The sequence below is a fragment of the Seriola lalandi genome, unplaced genomic scaffold (genome assembly GCF_002814215.2).
Source record: "Seriola lalandi dorsalis isolate HSWRI2012SDOR001 ecotype SW California unplaced genomic scaffold, Sedor1 jcf7180002054892, whole genome shotgun sequence".
Classification (NCBI taxonomy): Eukaryota; Metazoa; Chordata; class Actinopteri; order Carangiformes; family Carangidae; genus Seriola; species Seriola lalandi.
Genome location: NW_019525444.1, coordinates 602,992 through 619,268, shown reverse-complemented (window position 1 = coordinate 619,268; position 16,277 = coordinate 602,992). Strand labels below are relative to the sequence as shown.

At 44.5% G+C, this 16,277-nt stretch overlaps 2 protein-coding genes across 2 annotated transcripts; one reads left to right on the top strand and one right to left on the bottom strand.

The window, feature by feature from the left end:
- The first annotated feature begins 101 nt into the window (after window positions 1–101).
- Window positions 102–13,541, top strand: tecpr1a (tectonin beta-propeller repeat containing 1a). Its single transcript, XM_023429299.2, has 24 exons — window positions 102–253; window positions 2,111–2,350; window positions 2,956–3,138; window positions 3,262–3,384; window positions 3,471–3,590; window positions 4,147–4,321; window positions 4,407–4,507; window positions 5,153–5,254; window positions 5,354–5,502; window positions 5,673–6,283; window positions 6,454–6,599; window positions 6,748–6,903; window positions 7,194–7,343; window positions 7,660–7,817; window positions 7,926–8,156; window positions 8,361–8,457; window positions 8,665–8,744; window positions 8,873–8,929; window positions 9,307–9,481; window positions 9,840–9,975; window positions 10,146–10,238; window positions 10,389–10,495; window positions 10,934–11,053; window positions 11,596–13,541. The coding sequence occupies exons 2-24, from the start codon at window positions 2,126–2,128 to the stop codon at window positions 11,743–11,745; spliced, it is 3,645 nt and encodes a 1,214-aa protein (XP_023285067.1). The 5' UTR covers window positions 102–253; window positions 2,111–2,125; the 3' UTR covers window positions 11,746–13,541.
- bhlha15 (basic helix-loop-helix family, member a15) lies at window positions 13,500–15,864 on the bottom strand. Its single transcript, XM_023429303.2, has 2 exons — window positions 15,712–15,864; window positions 13,500–14,973 (listed from the first exon to the last, which is right to left on the bottom strand). Exon 2 carries the CDS (start codon window positions 14,884–14,886, stop codon window positions 14,317–14,319), a length of 570 nt encoding a protein of 189 aa, XP_023285071.1. The 5' UTR covers window positions 14,887–14,973; window positions 15,712–15,864; the 3' UTR covers window positions 13,500–14,316.
- Window positions 15,865–16,277: the final 413 nt, after the last annotated feature.

The window sequence follows — 16,277 nt, the reverse complement described above, 5'->3', positions numbered from 1 at the left end:
CCTGCAGCTTCACGTCTGTTGCGTCCTGTGTGAGGCAGCAGCGCCACCTGCCGGACGCCACGGCTACAAACACCTGCTGCCGCGGAAACAGCCAATAGGAGCACTTCCTGTTTCACAGTGGAGAGAAATTGTGATGTGAATATCACAGGGTACATCATGATTTAACCAGCTGTCCGTTCGTTTCTCCCCTGCTGAATGAACGGCGGCGAGGTCCCGCGTGCGCCGGTTCACGGTTTGTGAGAGGACGCTCGAGGTTGGTGTCTTTGAACTCTCGTTAATTTGCTATTTCTAGAGGACTAAGCCTGTAAGCCTGCACCAAAAACAAGCCGAGTGTTGTGTGTTGGAGACTAAAGCTGCTTTTACTGTACCGTGTGCGTTTTGTTTGTTTTGGAGCATTCCTCTCTCTCCTGCCGTTCACACCTGCAGTGTATTATCAATTAATTCTCATTTGTAGCTCGTGCCGTTAGCATGGAGTTAATGTGCAGCTACCTTCTTACAAAGCTTGATTTTTTTAATAACACAGTAGTGTCATAATTATCCGCACTTTAAAGGTATATGCAGGCCTGTTTTTTATTATTATTACTATTATTATCTGTATGTGCTGAACGTGCAGGACGCTGTGACGGAGGAGACGCCTTTTACCAGCAGCATCCTCGCCGGTTACGCAATGTTGTGAAATGGAGACCATTTAAAACAAGCTTTTAGCAAGCCTAGCATTGTTTACTGTATTTTACAATCGTTTACACAGTTTGGGCCTAAAGGTGTTGTGAAGGCGCTGTCCCGGATGTAGAGTAGGAGTCAGTGACTTTATGGGATTTTCAAGGCTTTGGGGTCAGACCTAAAAAAAAAGTGGAGCAAAAGTGGTGTAAACACAGCACATCAGGGATCAGTGCCACCTCAACACATGATCCTGATTACAGTGTAACTACACAGTGGATCACTACACTCAGGATCTTATGTGCAGCTCTGCCCTTTTTATTGTTTTCCTTACTCTGGTTAATTATTTAACTTTACCTTAGTCACTCCTGTTGTTTAACTCAGCTGTACAACATACTATGTGAAATCAATCCTTCAACTGGCTGCTGTTACTATGCAAGTAATTTTTACAGCACTTATACTACCACTGTAATTTGTATGCACCTTTTTACGTTAATTCTTCTTGTCCCTTTGCCTCAGAGTGATTTTAGTTCCTACCTGGCATTGGCAACCAGGTGACAGTAACGGAGTCACCTGTTCAACAGAAAAGATATGAACCCCCAAGACAGAGACGTTCGGCGATACAGTGTTGTGCCATGTCTGTGCTTGTTGGTGGTGATTGATGGAGGTTAATCAAATAGAATTATCCATAATTTAATTATGTTATTATCCAGACTGGAGAACGGTACCCACCAAGAACACAGTGCACCACACAATTTGTGCGTTGTATTTGGAGCCATAAAAGCCGTGGGATTAATGGCTGAATTATATTAACCTGCTTCAGTTTCAGGGTCATGGCGTTGTGCGTGCTCACCCACTGTCACACTGTCACACTGTCACGGCTCTTTAGGACATTTGATTACAACAAAACCATTGTTAATGTTAAAACAGCCTGTGTTCGTCAATATTCTTCAGGGAATATTTAGACCAATGTAGTATTTTCATGTTGTTTTATGACAGAATCCAATCAGATTCTTCTGCTTAATTTTCTCCATCACTGTGTTTCAGTCTCCAATTTATTTCTCTGACCTTATAAATTTATTTTGTGCTGCTTGTCAGCCTCTCTCCTTTCAACCTAACCTTTCCAACCCTGCAGACTCACCACTTGGACATTTTTATTATGAGTAACTGTTCTGTAAACTGCATTCCTATAACCTTCACGACTTTGTTTGAAATTCACGGCAGGATCACAAAGTTTTCAAAGATAATGGTTTTGCAAAAACGAGCGTAAAATGATTCTTGAATAATTTCATTTGACACACCGTGATGAAGCAGCCATAAATAATGTTGTGCTGGTAGCTTCGGTGTTGCAGCGGAACTAGCAGATACAGATCATATACCTGATATTATCATACATTGTGGTCGATTTGTCAGTTTAGCTACATTCACCCAGTCTTTTTCTCCTCCTCCCCAGGTCCCAGGTGCAGCCATGCCCATCTCCCTGCTATGGGCAGTGGATGTGTATGGGCGGGTCTACAGCTTGTCCACTGCGGGACAGCAGTGGGAGCATTGCCGCGATGCCCAGATGGAGTTCAAGCGGGCGACAGCGGCTCAGCAGTGCTGCTGGGGCATCGCCTGCGACAATAAAATCTACCTGAACGTCCACGCTTCTGACTTGCCCGTCCGCTACCAGGAGGAAACCTACGAGAATCAAGTGGGTATCTTCAAGTTTTTTTTAAACATGCTTACTGGAATTAAGGTTAGAAATGCACAAAGAAAGGAAGCTATGGTATTTTTTTCTCTCGCTATGTAAGTTAAAAACACCTACATTTTTCTGTGGCTATCCTTTATTTTCTGCACAAAGTCTCCAAAGTGAAATTGAAAATGTGGAGTTCCCCTAGGACGAGTGTCATGTGTGACTGAGTGACTGAAAAAGTAAGAGCAACATCCTCAAACAGCTGTGTTCCACTTCCTCTGTCGCTAACTCCAGCACACTGTCAGCTGTGTGCCTTAAGAAGCACATCAGAGGCTGTAATGAGAAAAACAGACCCAGTGACGGCACGCTGTCTCTGTGCTATATGTGTAACTCGAATAGGGGGGAGGGGGGATTTACATTCATGGGAAACTCAGGTTGTGTCAGGTCATGTGCATTAGGTCATTGCTCTATAGTGGCGGTGCTGTTCTTGTGACTTCCTCTTACATCTCAACAAAAGTGTTGTTTGGCAATAAATTTTTTTGAAAGAGTGAAACTGGGTTGGATTCATTTTCCTATTGTTTTTAACCCTGTTGTCTGTGTCTGTCTGTCCGTCTGTCTATCAGCGCTGGAATCCTGTTGATGGTTTCTCGGAGCGTTTGTTGCCGAGCGACCGCTGGCAGTGGAGTGATGTCACGGGGCTGCAACACCAACCCCTGGACAGTTTTCAACTTCCCTCTAACAGCTGGGAGTGGGAGGGAGACTGGTATGCAGATGAAAACTTTGAGGGAGAGCCCACAGAGAAAGGGGTGAGTAGGCGATGACTTTTTGTTTTTTTGTTTTTTTGGTTTGCGTCTCCTTACTCCAACAGCAGCGTCTTGTCCTATTTTATTCCTGCTTCATTTTAATGATTGAGGTGTTTGTGTCTGTAGGGATGGACCTACGCCATTGACTTCCCGGCCACCTACACCAAAGACAAGAAGTGGAACTCCTGTGTCCGTCGCAGGCGATGGCTCCGCTACAGGAGATACAAAGCCATGGACACCTGGGCTAAGGTAAGTGTTGCTGTGTGCATGTGTGTTGTGTGAAGCTTGTCAGTTTGTTCACCTGTGTGTGTCTCTCTTCCTGTGTGTGCTAACAGATCCCTTCACAGCGGACGAGTCTACCAGATCCTTTCAGCGACATCAGCTGTGGAGGTTGGGAGATCAATGAGGAGCCCAGGGGCCGGCTCTCACTGTGGGCCGTGTCCCTACAGGGCAAGGTACAGCTCTCTCACACACACACACACACACACACACACACACACACACAAGTAATTCCAACTTAAGCCTTAAGTATCAACGTACTTCAAGTCTTGATTAGCTTGTAAATAAAGTCAGTTAAGTTACTGTTATTGCCTTTGTATATGCAATAATCATAAATCAGTTGCATAAACACAGTGATGCTATGTTGTTGATAGAGGCAGAAAAGCTACCTAAGAATATCTTGCAGTTAAAAGCAAACCTTTGCTGACATGCAGCTCATAAAACACGTCAGGCTTTATAAAATACAATGTTTAATAACTGTGTCTAATGTAATGCATCTGTCTGATCGAATAGATGTTAAGAGTTTGTGTTGTATTCACACATACTAAGGATGTGGTTGTGTGTCTGTTGTATTATTTATTGACCTTGTTATTGCCCATAGCAAGATCACACGCTCGCAGTCTTGTCACATCAGTGTATTTGAATCGCTTGATGCAAATAATTTTTTTTCCATCACTTAACGGTTTTGCTCTCAGTCTTGATTATCTAACCCCTCCTTTTGTCTTCATCTAGGTGTGGTTCAGAGAGGGTATCTATCACCACAATCCTGAGGGCTCTTTGTGGGAGGAGGTGCCGCTCCCTGGGGAGGTCGTCCAGATCAGCTGTGGCCCAGGGGACCTGGTCTGGGCGGTGCTGTGGGAGGGGCAGTTCATTGTCAGGGAGGGCATTGGCCGAGATTGCCCCAAAGGTACACGAGCTAACTGGTGGGAGGAGGATGTGGTGTGTGTGTGTGTTTATCCTCTTTATGGAGAATGTTATTTTCTGCATGTCAGGTGCCTCGTGGGTGGTGGTGGACTCTCCCAGCCCTGATGTGGGAGCCATACATGTGGCTGTGGGAGTCAATGTTGTTTGGGCCGTGACCAAAGACAACAAAGTAAGAAAATTCTGTGGTGAACATTATAAAAGATACATAGGATCGGAAACAATCTTCACCAGCTAACTCCAAACTAAGTGCTTTGAAGTTGCTTTTGTTATTTTTGTTACCATTGTCCAGTATCTTGGCTGTGTATGTATCGACTCACGTTTCAGTTTATTAGGAACACCTAGCTGCAATAAATCCTCCCTTTTATGAAGGTTATGAGGTTCAGTATTGGTCATCATCTAACCATCATAAAGATAAGGATAAAGATAAACTTTAATTGTCCCGAAGCAACTTTGTCTTGGACACATACAGTATCTGCTGTTAAAATACAAACCTCACAGTGCATGAATACGTCACTCATGCACGTGCACACACACAATACCAACAACACATATACAGACTGCTATCAGCTGACAAACTGCACACTGCTCGAGTTACAGAGACTGGACAAAATAAAACCACCTCATGGTAGAATACTTGAAGCTTGAAATGTTTTTGTTGAGAATGTTGGAGTTGATTTAATTTGACTGAGACGATTTCCTAAACAAGAAAACTGCATTAGTAAAGACACTACGTTAGCCGTTGGTAACAGTAGTGTTGGAGCAGGTGTGTGTTATGATAAAGAGCACTTTTCTTCCCACACTCTTGTTTCTCCAGGTGTGGTTCAGACGTGGTGTAAACTCCCACAATCCCTGTGGCTCTGGCTGGATCAGCATGGTTGGAGAAATGATCATGATCAACGTCGGACTCAATGATCAGGTGATTTAACATATCCAGTACCTTCTCTCTTCTGGTTACATTAGCATTGCCGTGCGGCTTTCATGGCATGGAGTCACAACCTGTTGCTGTCGTGTGTAGGTGTGGGGTATCGGTTGTGAGGACCGCGCGGTGTACTTCAGACAAGGTGTGACCTCCAGTGAGCTCAGTGGGAAAACTTGGAAGGTTATCAATATTCCCCGAGATGGAGATCGATCCCACTCCAGTGCCAGCGCATCCAGCCTGCAGAGGTGAACACACACACACACACACACAAAATAATCTTTCGGTATAAAACCATGACTTGATTAAAATGAATGCGCAAACTCTCCAAATTTCACTGAAAGATGCAGGAAACTGCTTTAATCTTCAGCGCATGCCATCATCATAAATTCATTCAGTTTCTCTTCCTCTTTCATAGTGCTGGATGTTACTTCTGTGGTGAGGTGCGTGGTCAGTCAGTAGTGAGTGATGTGGAATCAGACACGGAGAAAGGATCTGCAGATGCAGCCACCTGCTTTGCCACCTCTGAGTCCCCCGAGTCCTTTGTTGATGCCCCCACAGATCACACGTCTGACCAGCCCTCCGACGTCCCCAAACCCCGCATCCCCAAAGTCACCAGCGACAGCTTCATCTCCGAACTCGTGTCTGATCGAGAACCTGCAAAGACCTTAAGAGATGTCGGATCTGCCGCTCCCGCTGTTCTGGAGGGGGAGACCGTATCTGGAGAAGGAGAGGTCAAAGCTCCCTGTACTGATGTCGCTCTCACCCCCAGTCAGTCTGGAGTTCCTCTTGACCCCCAGTGGAGTAACGTGGACCTGGAGGAGGTACAGGTCCAGCAGGCCCAGACCGGAGCAGTGCTGGAATCAGCCGACACTTGCAGCTTGTCATCGGTGGCGACGTACACTCTTGCCGTAGAGGACCCGTATGGGGCAGATGAGCATCCGCTGTGGGCGTGGGTCAGTGGAGGAGGCTGCTCCGTGGACAGTCACTCCCAGCTCAACTGGTTCAACTGCTCAATGAACACTTCATGTGAGTTCAGTGACATAGCTGAGGGGATGGAGCCTCAGAACGCAGAACGATACCATGCTTATATTTCCATTTCATGCCTGCAGGAAACCCCTGGTGCCATTAAGGTTCCTCTCCTTTCCTGGTGTTAGTCATTGATTTTTTTTCTTTTTTATCTACCTTTCTTCCTCCAGCTCTGATCCAGTCAGTCCAGTCCATGAGTCTGTCTGTAACCCCGGCCCAGACGGCAGCCTGGCGGAGACAAATCTTCGAACAACTCAGTGAGAGGACCAAGAGAGAGATGGATCATTTCCGACATTATGAACAAGCCATAGAACAGGTACGTGTGGTTATGACCTGCCCTGGCCTGCAGCAACTTCTGAACTTGATCCCCTTTTCCCTCACAGTCCCGTGTCATATCGTCTTTATGTGGTTGTGTTTTCTTCTTTCCTCCTCGTCTCATTCGTGAACACCGACCCTCATCACAGTCTGTGTGGGTGAAGAAGGGAACCATGCAGTGGTGGCGAGACTGGAAGCCGCACAAGTGGATAGACGTTCATTTTGCCTTAGAGCAGTTCTCAGGGCCAGAGGGCAACAAGGACGGCATCCTTTTCATCTATTACAACTTCTACGAGGAGAAGAAGGTGAGGAAGAAGTGTGTGTGTGTGTGTGTGTCGATACAGTTCATGTGGGGGATTCATATGCCTTCATGAGGGAGGTGGAGTAGTGTCATCGTCAGTCTCGAAATGTCTGCGCATGTTAACACAACAGATACCGTCTGAAAATAGTCACTCATTCAAATGAATCAGTACTGCTGTTGCTCTCTTGCACTCACCACCGCTTTCTTTCTCTTCTTTCTTCCTCTATTTACTATTTTTAACTGTATCTCTACTTTTTTTTTCTTTTCCTCCATCGCTGCTGTCACTCTCCCCAGTACCTGCATGCCTTCATCAATGAGGTCACCATCCTAGTTCCTGTGCTAAATGACTCCAAACACACTTTTGCCATCTACACGCCTGAGCGGACCAAACAGAGGTGGCCGATCAGACTGGCAGCAGCCACTGAGCTGGAAATGCACGACTGGGTATGTATAGCCACTACACAGCGTGATTGCTCTTGTATGTTGGATTCTCACCTGGAAAAAAAGGTTTTAGAACCAAATTATTTAATCTGAAACTCAGATAAAACCCATTTTATAAATACATAGCAATCATAGGTGGAGTTTTCCACTCTTATTGATCAATATAACTGCCATCAATTAGAGAGAAAAGAAATTGTGCACTATTATTTTTGGGCTGTTCTGTCTGCTGAAGTGTGATTCGCACACTCATTTCTACCATTTCCCTTTTCTCGCCTTCTTTCCGTCTCTTCTTATCACTTCTCGTTTGCTTCTCTCCCAGCTGGCATTGCTGAGTGTGTCATGCTGCGACTCCAGAGCGATCCAGGGTCCTCCCTCCAAACAGGCCATCTGGTCCATCACCTGTAAAGGAGACGTCTTTGTCAGTGAGCCCTCTCCTAGTCTGGAGGCCATGCCTTACCCGACACCCTGCGACCAAATGTAAGAATAAGCCAGATACCGCTCGGATGCAGGAGAAAGAAAATAAGACCTGATAAAAAAGGAAATGAGTTTCCCCTTTCTACCTTTAACCACTTTTATTTTGTGCAGGTTCTGGCGGCAGGTTGGAGGTCACATGCGTGTGGTGGAGTGTAACAGCGTTGGGATAGCGTGGGGGGTTGGCTTTGACCACACTGCTTGGGTCTACACCGGGGGCTACGGAGGGGGCTTCTTCCAGGGACTCGCCAGCAGCACAGATAACATTTACACACAGACTGATGTCAAGAGCGTCTACATCTATGAGAACCAGAGGTGGAACCCCGTCACAGGCTACACCAACAGGTAGAGCACTCGCTCCAGATACCGCTGAGAGGAAGAGGGCAGTTTGTTCTTTCCCACGTGGTATCTTTGTCAGAAGAAAATGTTGCTGAAATATTTCCAGTGATTTGTTTTGTAGCGTAATTGTATTTTTCTCAAACACAGACATTTTTGATCAGTTGATTAAGTCAGTCCTGACTTATTTAAAGTGTGTTTGCTTTTCTTCAGAGGTCTACCCACAGACCGCTACATGTGGAGTGATGCATCAGGACTCCATGAGTGCACAAAAACAAATACCAAACCTCCCTCACCTCAGTGGACATGGGTAAGAACAGCTACACACACACACACACACACACACACACACACACACACACACACTCACTCTCATGGAAACACCCTGTCGTGATTTGAAACCAGTTCTGTGGTTCTCAGGTTAACTTTATCTTGTATACTATAAATATTGGGTCTTGGTTTGTAGTTAAAAAAGCAGATGTTTTCACCCTGTTTCACTTCCATGTGCCGTTTCCAGGCGTCTGACTGGGCCATCGACTACAGTGTCTCTGGGGGGACGGACAGAGAAGGTTGGCAATATGCAGCTGATTTTCCGGCGTAAGTTTTATTTGCAATTCCTCAAACACACCTGCTGTGTCTGTTGGTTCAAATTATGCTTCCCTCATAGTCATGACCTTCACTTATTTCTGTTTTTGTTGCTTCCTCTTCCCCATCTCACCGCACAGGTCATATCACGGCTATAAAACGATGAAGGACTTTGTCCGTCGCAGGCGATGGGCCAGGTACTATAAAAAGCAATACTGGCATATTAGGCTCCAATACGTTTGTGTGTGTGTGTGTGTGTGTGTGTGTGTGTGTGTGTGTGTGTGTGTGTGTGTGTGTGTGTGTGTGTCAATAGAGACAATAGGGTCAGTGGGAAAATATACTTTATGGTTAATTATTACACAATTAACAAAACATATTGTTAATGTGACGTCCTAATCACAAGGTTTTTACTATAGATCTTTAAATAGTATTGAATATTATAGGTTTTGGACACAATAAGAGAAAACATATTTACAATGACTGACGTTTGATCTGCGTCATTTGCCAGCTGCTGCAGATGTTACAGTTCAGGGCACATGTGAGCGATTGTATTTATTTTTTTTCTCCTGCACAGGAAATGTAAACTGACCACTACAGGACCCTGGCAAGAAATCCCACCCATCCCACTGAGTGACGTGACCATCCTGCCGTGTGCCGCTCAGAGCAGCGTGGACGTGGTTCCTCTGTGGGCGATCAGCAACAAGGGAGACGTGCTCTGCCGACTGGGAGTCACCGCACTGACACCTGCTGTGAGTCACATTAATGATATGCAAGCAGACATGAGCAGGTTTTGCACCACTTTGGTGAGTCATCAATAAATATTCACTGGCATTTTCCTGCTCGCATCACGAATGTAGAATACATTAGTTCAAGTTACCACATCGCCCTTCATTGGGACAGTGTGTGGGATCCTCTAATTATCTTTAGCCCATCAGGACTGAAGTCGTGGAAGACTTTGATACAGGACTGCAGAAGAATATTTTTATGTCTGATTCCTGTTTATAAGCAGCTAAATATGGACAATGAAAAGACACTTCCAGTACAAAAACAATCTAAGAGAAGTACTTGAGAAGTAATTGTTCTAACATCCTCTTGTTGGTCTCTCAGGGATCCTCGTGGCTCCACGTAGGAACTGACCAGCCTTTCAAGTCCGTCTCCATCGGTGGTGCCAGCCAGGTTTGGGCCATTGCAAAGGACGGTTCTGCCTTTTATCGGGGATCTGTTTCTCTTCAGAGCCCTGCAGGTCAGTGAGAGAAACTGTGATCCGTCCCTGTCAACTTGGAATCAGAAACATTATGATTTACTTAAAATGAGCAGAGTTAAGGAAGTCGAAGCTGCCAGCCTCTGATGCTACAAACAGACCTGAGTTTTTACTGATGTTGTATTATGTTTGTGTTGTGTCTCCCTCTGCAGGAGACTGTTGGTACCACATCCCCTCCCCGGCCAAACAGAAGCTAAAGCAGGTGTCTGTCGGCAGGACATCAGTCTACACTGTAGATGAAAATGGTGAAGCAAAAATGCATTTGTATTTAGCACTTACATTTTTGGAAACCTAATATATTCTATTTTTTTTACAAATCTATGCTTTTGAGAGACTTTATGTTTCTTGGTAGACTTACTCTGATCATATCTGTGATGTGGCAATTTCCTGTCCAGGAAACTTGTGGTACAGACAGGGTGTGACCCCCAGCTACCCCCAGGGCTCCTCCTGGGAACACATCTCTAATAATGTTCGCAAGGTCTCTGTAGGGCCTCTGGACCAGGTGGGTACCAGGATATTCACCAGAATACTTGCCTCACTGTTATTGTCTACATTTGTGTAGCTGATAGATGTGGATGTGATAGCCAGCACATTAATTCAGCAGTTCTGTGCCTTTTTTGATTTTCTGTGGTTTGAAGCATCGCGGGCCGGCGGGGTTGGTAAACATGAGCTTGTTGTAGACGGCGTATGGATGATACATCGCAAGATTTCTGACTATTGAAGCTCAGATTTGACATTTATTCTCCTTTCATTTGAAGCTGCAAACACGTGGAACCGATGACACTTGAACTATTGATTTTAAAATATATTTCATTATTCGAAATGTGTGGCTTATTGCTATAATTGCTAAATGCAGTGATGAGTTAAGATGATCAATGTTGTGATACTTTTATGTTGTTTGGTGAGTATTTTCTGTTGTTTCGTTGTTGTGGGGGTGAAGGTGTGGATCATAGCAGACAAGGTGCAGGGCAGCCACAGTCTGAGCTGTGGGACAGTGTGCCATCGACTCGGAGTCCAACCCATGGAGCCCAAAGGACAGTCGTGGGACTACGGCATTGGGGTAAGGGGTGTATCTCTTTTATCTGTTTACCAAGTTATAAACTTGATTTTGCAATCAGAAACAGCTCACACATCCACTGAACTCGCCTTACCCAACACCGCATCCTCTCGACTCATGCTGGACTATAAATATACTGAGTCTCAGAAACGTTTAATGAAGAGATGAAGTATGACCATGCTAAATGTAATGCAGCGATGTTTTCATGATACGCAGTTGGAGTTGAAAGTGTTTTTAAATGTATTGGTTGTTTATAAGTTGACATTCTTGAACATGCGGACATATCTTTGGCTTTGAAAACCAGAATATCCAGCACTCTGCAAAAAGTATATTGTCATTGTAACTAACAGTCAAGTGAATATCAGGTGTTTACTTTGACTTCTGACTTTGCAACAGGTAAGTTTTTCACATATTAACCTGAGCAAATTACAGCAGATAAAAAACAATAAAATGTATGTGCTTAAAGATGGTAAATAGGTTTACCTGCCAGCAAAGATAAATGGCTGGAGCTAATTTCTCCCTCTCTGTCTCCGCTTGTCTTTTAGGGTGGATGGGATCACATCACAATCAGAGGGAACTCCATGGAGCCGCCCCGCATCCGTCTTCCCTCTCTAACAGACCCGTCCGCCCCGGCCCCTCGGAGCCCCCTCCTGGTCAGGAACACGGAGGTCAACGGCAATGCTGTGGGATGCTAGATGCACACACACAGGCCAAGGTTGCACACATACTGCGCATAGACATCCTCAACTATATTAACACAGTAGTAAAGTTTTGTTTAAAACCATTTCTACTTTTAACGCTGAAGTAGCAGCAGTCACAGTTTAACTGAAACTCCAGAGAGCAGCCTCCAGCCGTCATGTCACCCGAGTCCGTGTAGCAGACAGTTTAGGTTCTTTAGTCTCTGACTGTTGTTGTTTGTTCTAAGCATTCGTCTCCTTCGTACGGGCATTTCTCTTGTCATTGTCATTTCTTGCTGTTTCTGAACTTGACGGTCTTAATGCATTTTGTTTATTTATTTATCAGGATGTGATGTTTCTGTTGGTTGGGTGGTCTCTCTCTTTACCACGTGTAAAGTCAAGGTGAAGGTGGAAGGGTGAGGTTTTTTTTAAAAGATGTATTTTAAGAGTTTTTTGTTTTTGTAAGATATATAGATATATATCTATATATATGGTATCATTAGTTTATTTGAATTACAGTTGTGTAGCTACTCAGCTGCAGCTCCAGGGCTGGTATTGTGTACAAAAATAAAAATGATATTTCATCTTAGCCTGCAGGCAACAGGTTAATAACACATGATAAAACAGAGTAAAGCCTGATTACTCTGGACACTGGATAAAGCAAACAGACATGTTTGATCCAGGCGGCTTCTATTGTCTGTTCATCAGACACACTGCTGTATAACTTTATGACACAGACGGCGGAAAAAACAAAGATGCAGCTTCTGTTCGTCACCCACAAGTTTCTGACCGGGACTTTTTGTAGCCCAACTTTTGGTTTTATTCCAAATTGTGTGTGAAGCTCAGATGAGCAAGAAGAAACCACCATGGCTGAGTGTGACGGTTAAACCATTCCCTTCGTCTCTTTTAATGGTAAAAGACACGTGCTGTAGGAAGGAGTCAAATTAAGAGCTGCTACTGTTTATTTCTAGAGGGGATTTAGAGTTTTACCCATCAACTTAAATACAGCTGTGTGTCTTTTTGGAAACCATCATGTAGCAGCTGTGACCAGATCTGCAATGGCTTACTTTACCTGTGGTGGTTGCTGCTTGCCTTGCACACACAGTTGACTTATGTTTTATAAAGATTTTGATGTTATTTTCTTAAAAAAAAAAAAAACAAACATGTTATGATTATTCTGTTACTGTCGTGGAGTATGTGCAATGATTACTGTTGTAAATAAGGGAAAAATGTGGATCGCTTGTAAAAGTCTTGTGGTTGAAATGCTAAAACTGAACCTTCCTCTTTCTCAGGAGAATGTTGTCTTGTCGTCTACTTCCTTTGGACTGATGTTAGCAGAATGACCGAGCAGTGAGAAAAACACTCGTCAAAAACACTATATTTTGTTATAAATCTGTAAAGATATTAGTATTATACAGCAAGTGTTGTGGCTGTTTGCGGTGATATCTAAAGGTGGAATAGTGTTTGACAAAGAGCAATGAATTTAAAATACAGTTTTCCATTAAGACATATTCATAAACCATTCACACTGCTGGATTGCATCTGTTCAGATGTTAGTTTATGTTAACAGCTGCTTAAATTCACCCATATGGTGAGTAACTGTCTAAATATGATGCAGCATTTGTAAATGTTGAAAGTGTACAGAGATCCGTCTGTATTATCTGTGAATAACTAACATCAAACTGTGTTACTGTGTAGTGAGCAACACATTAATGCTGTTGACATTGTGGAGTACAATTCTCAAGTGTTATGCATGGTCAAAATAACAGTCCTTGTCAATAAATAAACGTGTTTATTGATGATAACTTCTCAAATATCTTCTCCTCTCCTGGTGTTTTTCACTACAATGTCCTCCAAAAAAAAAAACTTCAAACAACATACACTTTAAACATCATCTCTGCCTTCCAGCTACTGTACGAGTGCACGGCCTGTAAGAAGTAAATCGTGTTCTCAAATGAACAAACAGACTTTCTAGCTTCAACATTTCAATATTTAGGTTTGCTGCTTGCCTTTTTTTTTTTCTTCCTGAATGTGACAGTTATGACTAGAGGCTACTAGAGCAGGTTTCTCAACAGAAAATACTCGAGATCACAAGATAACACAAAGGAGAACAAGTCCCTGCCTCAGCTCAAACCATAGACGACGAGAAGAAGAAGAAGAGAAAAAAAAAAAGGCAGAATGGTGAAAGATTAGCCCTTCCTCTCTGAGTACAATAACAAATGAGTCTTTTCACTTCACAGCCACGGTCCATGTCCAGTCTGCACACTTTGTGTCTGCGAGGGTGAACGGTCCTGAAATCATTCCATGAAGGGCAAGTTCTCGACATGTCACCCTTTGAATGTTCAAGCGTGTGTTTATTGTCAGACACCACAGATGTGGAACAGCTCCTGGTTCCTGCAGAAGACACCGCTTCTGACCAGACCTCAGAGCAGCGTGAGCACCGGAGGAGCTGGCTATAGTTTCAGACTTGGCCCTAGAAGTCTCTCTCCACACACACACACACACACACACACACACACACACACCTTTCTGCCGTGGAGACCAGCCTCCGTGTGCTCTCCTGGTCTCCGAGCCACCTTGCAGCCACTGTTAGCTGCCCTGGCTGAAGCTGTGCATGTGGGTGAGATACTGGGTGAGACCCTCCTCCCCTTCCTCCTCCAGGTGCTGTTGGTAGCACTGGAGAAGCTTGGCGGCGCTGGCCTCTGATTGGACCCCGCCGGCCGGCAGGCAGGCCCCTGACATGTCCAGGACGATGGTGGTCAGCGCTTTGATGTAATTCTTAGCCAGGGTCAGTGTCTCGATCTTGGACAGCTTCTTGTCAGTCTTCACATGAGGGATGGCCTCGCGCAACGCTTGGAAGGCGTTGTTGAGTTTGTGCATGCGCTGGCGTTCCCGCTCGTTGCTCTCCAGTCGGCGGACGCTGCGTTCTTTGGTGCTAGAGCCATGTTGTCTCCGCCGCCGCCCTCCACCCACTCCTCCTTGTCGCTTCCTGTCCCCGCTCCTCAGCGACCCCCTCCAGGAGCCACCGATCCGCACTGAGGCCTCTGAGCCTTCCTGCTCACTGGAGCCAGGCTCTGGTTCTGTGTCTGCTTCTAGTTCTGGCTCCGGGTCAGACCAGGTCCTCCTGGATGATTTCACAGCTTTCCCTTTGGACTTCATCCTGCTGCCACCTTCCCCTCTCTCTCTCTCTCTCTCTCTCTCTCTCTCTCTCTCTCTGACGGTGTAGATCTCACAGCTTCAATAGGCCTGGAAGAAAAGACATGAATGTTAAGAGACAAGGAGAACAAGCTGAAAATCTTTAAATTTTTTCTCTCAGTCAGCCTGTAATCCCCAATTTACTGTGTAAGCCTCTCTCCAATTCAAACAGCCTTGCATCCTGTTGTATCTAATCAGCCTCTTGCAGTGTGAAAACCCCATGATGTTGGTCTGTTAATCTACGACTCCCTTATCCCCACAGTCCTGAGATAATGTCCATTTCAAGGTTACACTCACAAAAACACAGAGACCAGCCAGCAGCACTCAGCAGCAGCAGCAGTGCTCTTTAACTTCACTTGAACCAGAAAATGGTTTGGCTTGAAACACTGGAGCCGATGAATCAGTAAATAAACGTCCCGGTGTCAGTGACTGATACATGTTGAAATATGCTGTTGTGAATTCACAAGCAATGGAAATGTCTTTCAACCATATTATCAAATATGCTGATATTAAAACTTATTAGATAAAAATGTTTTACATAGATTAGTGTAAACACCAAAAAAAAGAAAATAAAAGGACAGAGTGATTCACCATCCCTTTAGTTTTCCCCTTCCCTCTTTATTTCCCTAACCCAAGTTTAATCACCCCAACGGTAGTGTCAGAGCTGATATGAGATAAACAGCCAGTCAAATTCATCCACTGTAGTAAATGATACACACACAGCAACAATGAGAGTGAATTAAACACCACAAAATTTACTTTTTTCTTTTACTAATTAAAAAGCCTTACCTTGGAAGTTAAACTAACTTTCCTCCTTTTACAGAAAAAGCGTCACCATGCAGACGGTCAGTGAAAGCACCATCACATAGAGGAACGAGCAGCGGAGCGTCACCGAGCCGCGCACTCACTCAGACAACTGTCACATGTGCGCTACCTGTAGCTGACTGATGTACACGTCGCGCTGCTCAGCCAATCACAGAGCAGGCTCACTCCCTGCGGCTCCTCGCTCTGTCCCCAGCTGCCAGCAGCCTCCTCCTCTTCCTCCTCCTCCTCCTCCTCCTCCTCCTCCTCCTCCTCTTCCTGCTGCACAGCCACAGTGTCACAGCATTATAAAAACCATGTAGCTCTCATAATTACTTAAATAAGGATTTGTTTTAATTAAATTATCCTACCATTTGCTTAGGCAAAATAAAAGTAGTAGTTCTCACAAATGGCAATACTACACTGCAGAAATACTCCGTTACATGTTAAAGTCCATTCAAAATTGTACTTAGAAATACAGAAGTAAGCTATGAGTAAGACAAAGTATAAAAATGTAAACTATTCATCATGCTGTTATTATCAGATCATTATTA

Bases quoted from the DNA above. Each gene is read 5' to 3' on its own strand.
- bhlha15 (XM_023429303.2), bottom strand. From the start codon at position 14,886: ATGAAGTCCAAAGGGAAAGCTGTGAAATCATCCAGGAGGACCTGGTCT.
- tecpr1a (XM_023429299.2), top strand. From the start codon at position 2,126: ATGCCCATCTCCCTGCTATGGGCAGTGGATGTGTATGGGCGGGTCTAC. The intron at 6,904-7,193 runs GTGAGGAAGAAG...CACTCTCCCCAG, and splicing joins ACTTCTACGAGGAGAAGAAG to TACCTGCATGCCTTCATCAA. The intron at 8,458-8,664 runs GTAAGAACAGCT...TGCCGTTTCCAG, and splicing joins CCTCACCTCAGTGGACATGG to GCGTCTGACTGGGCCATCGA.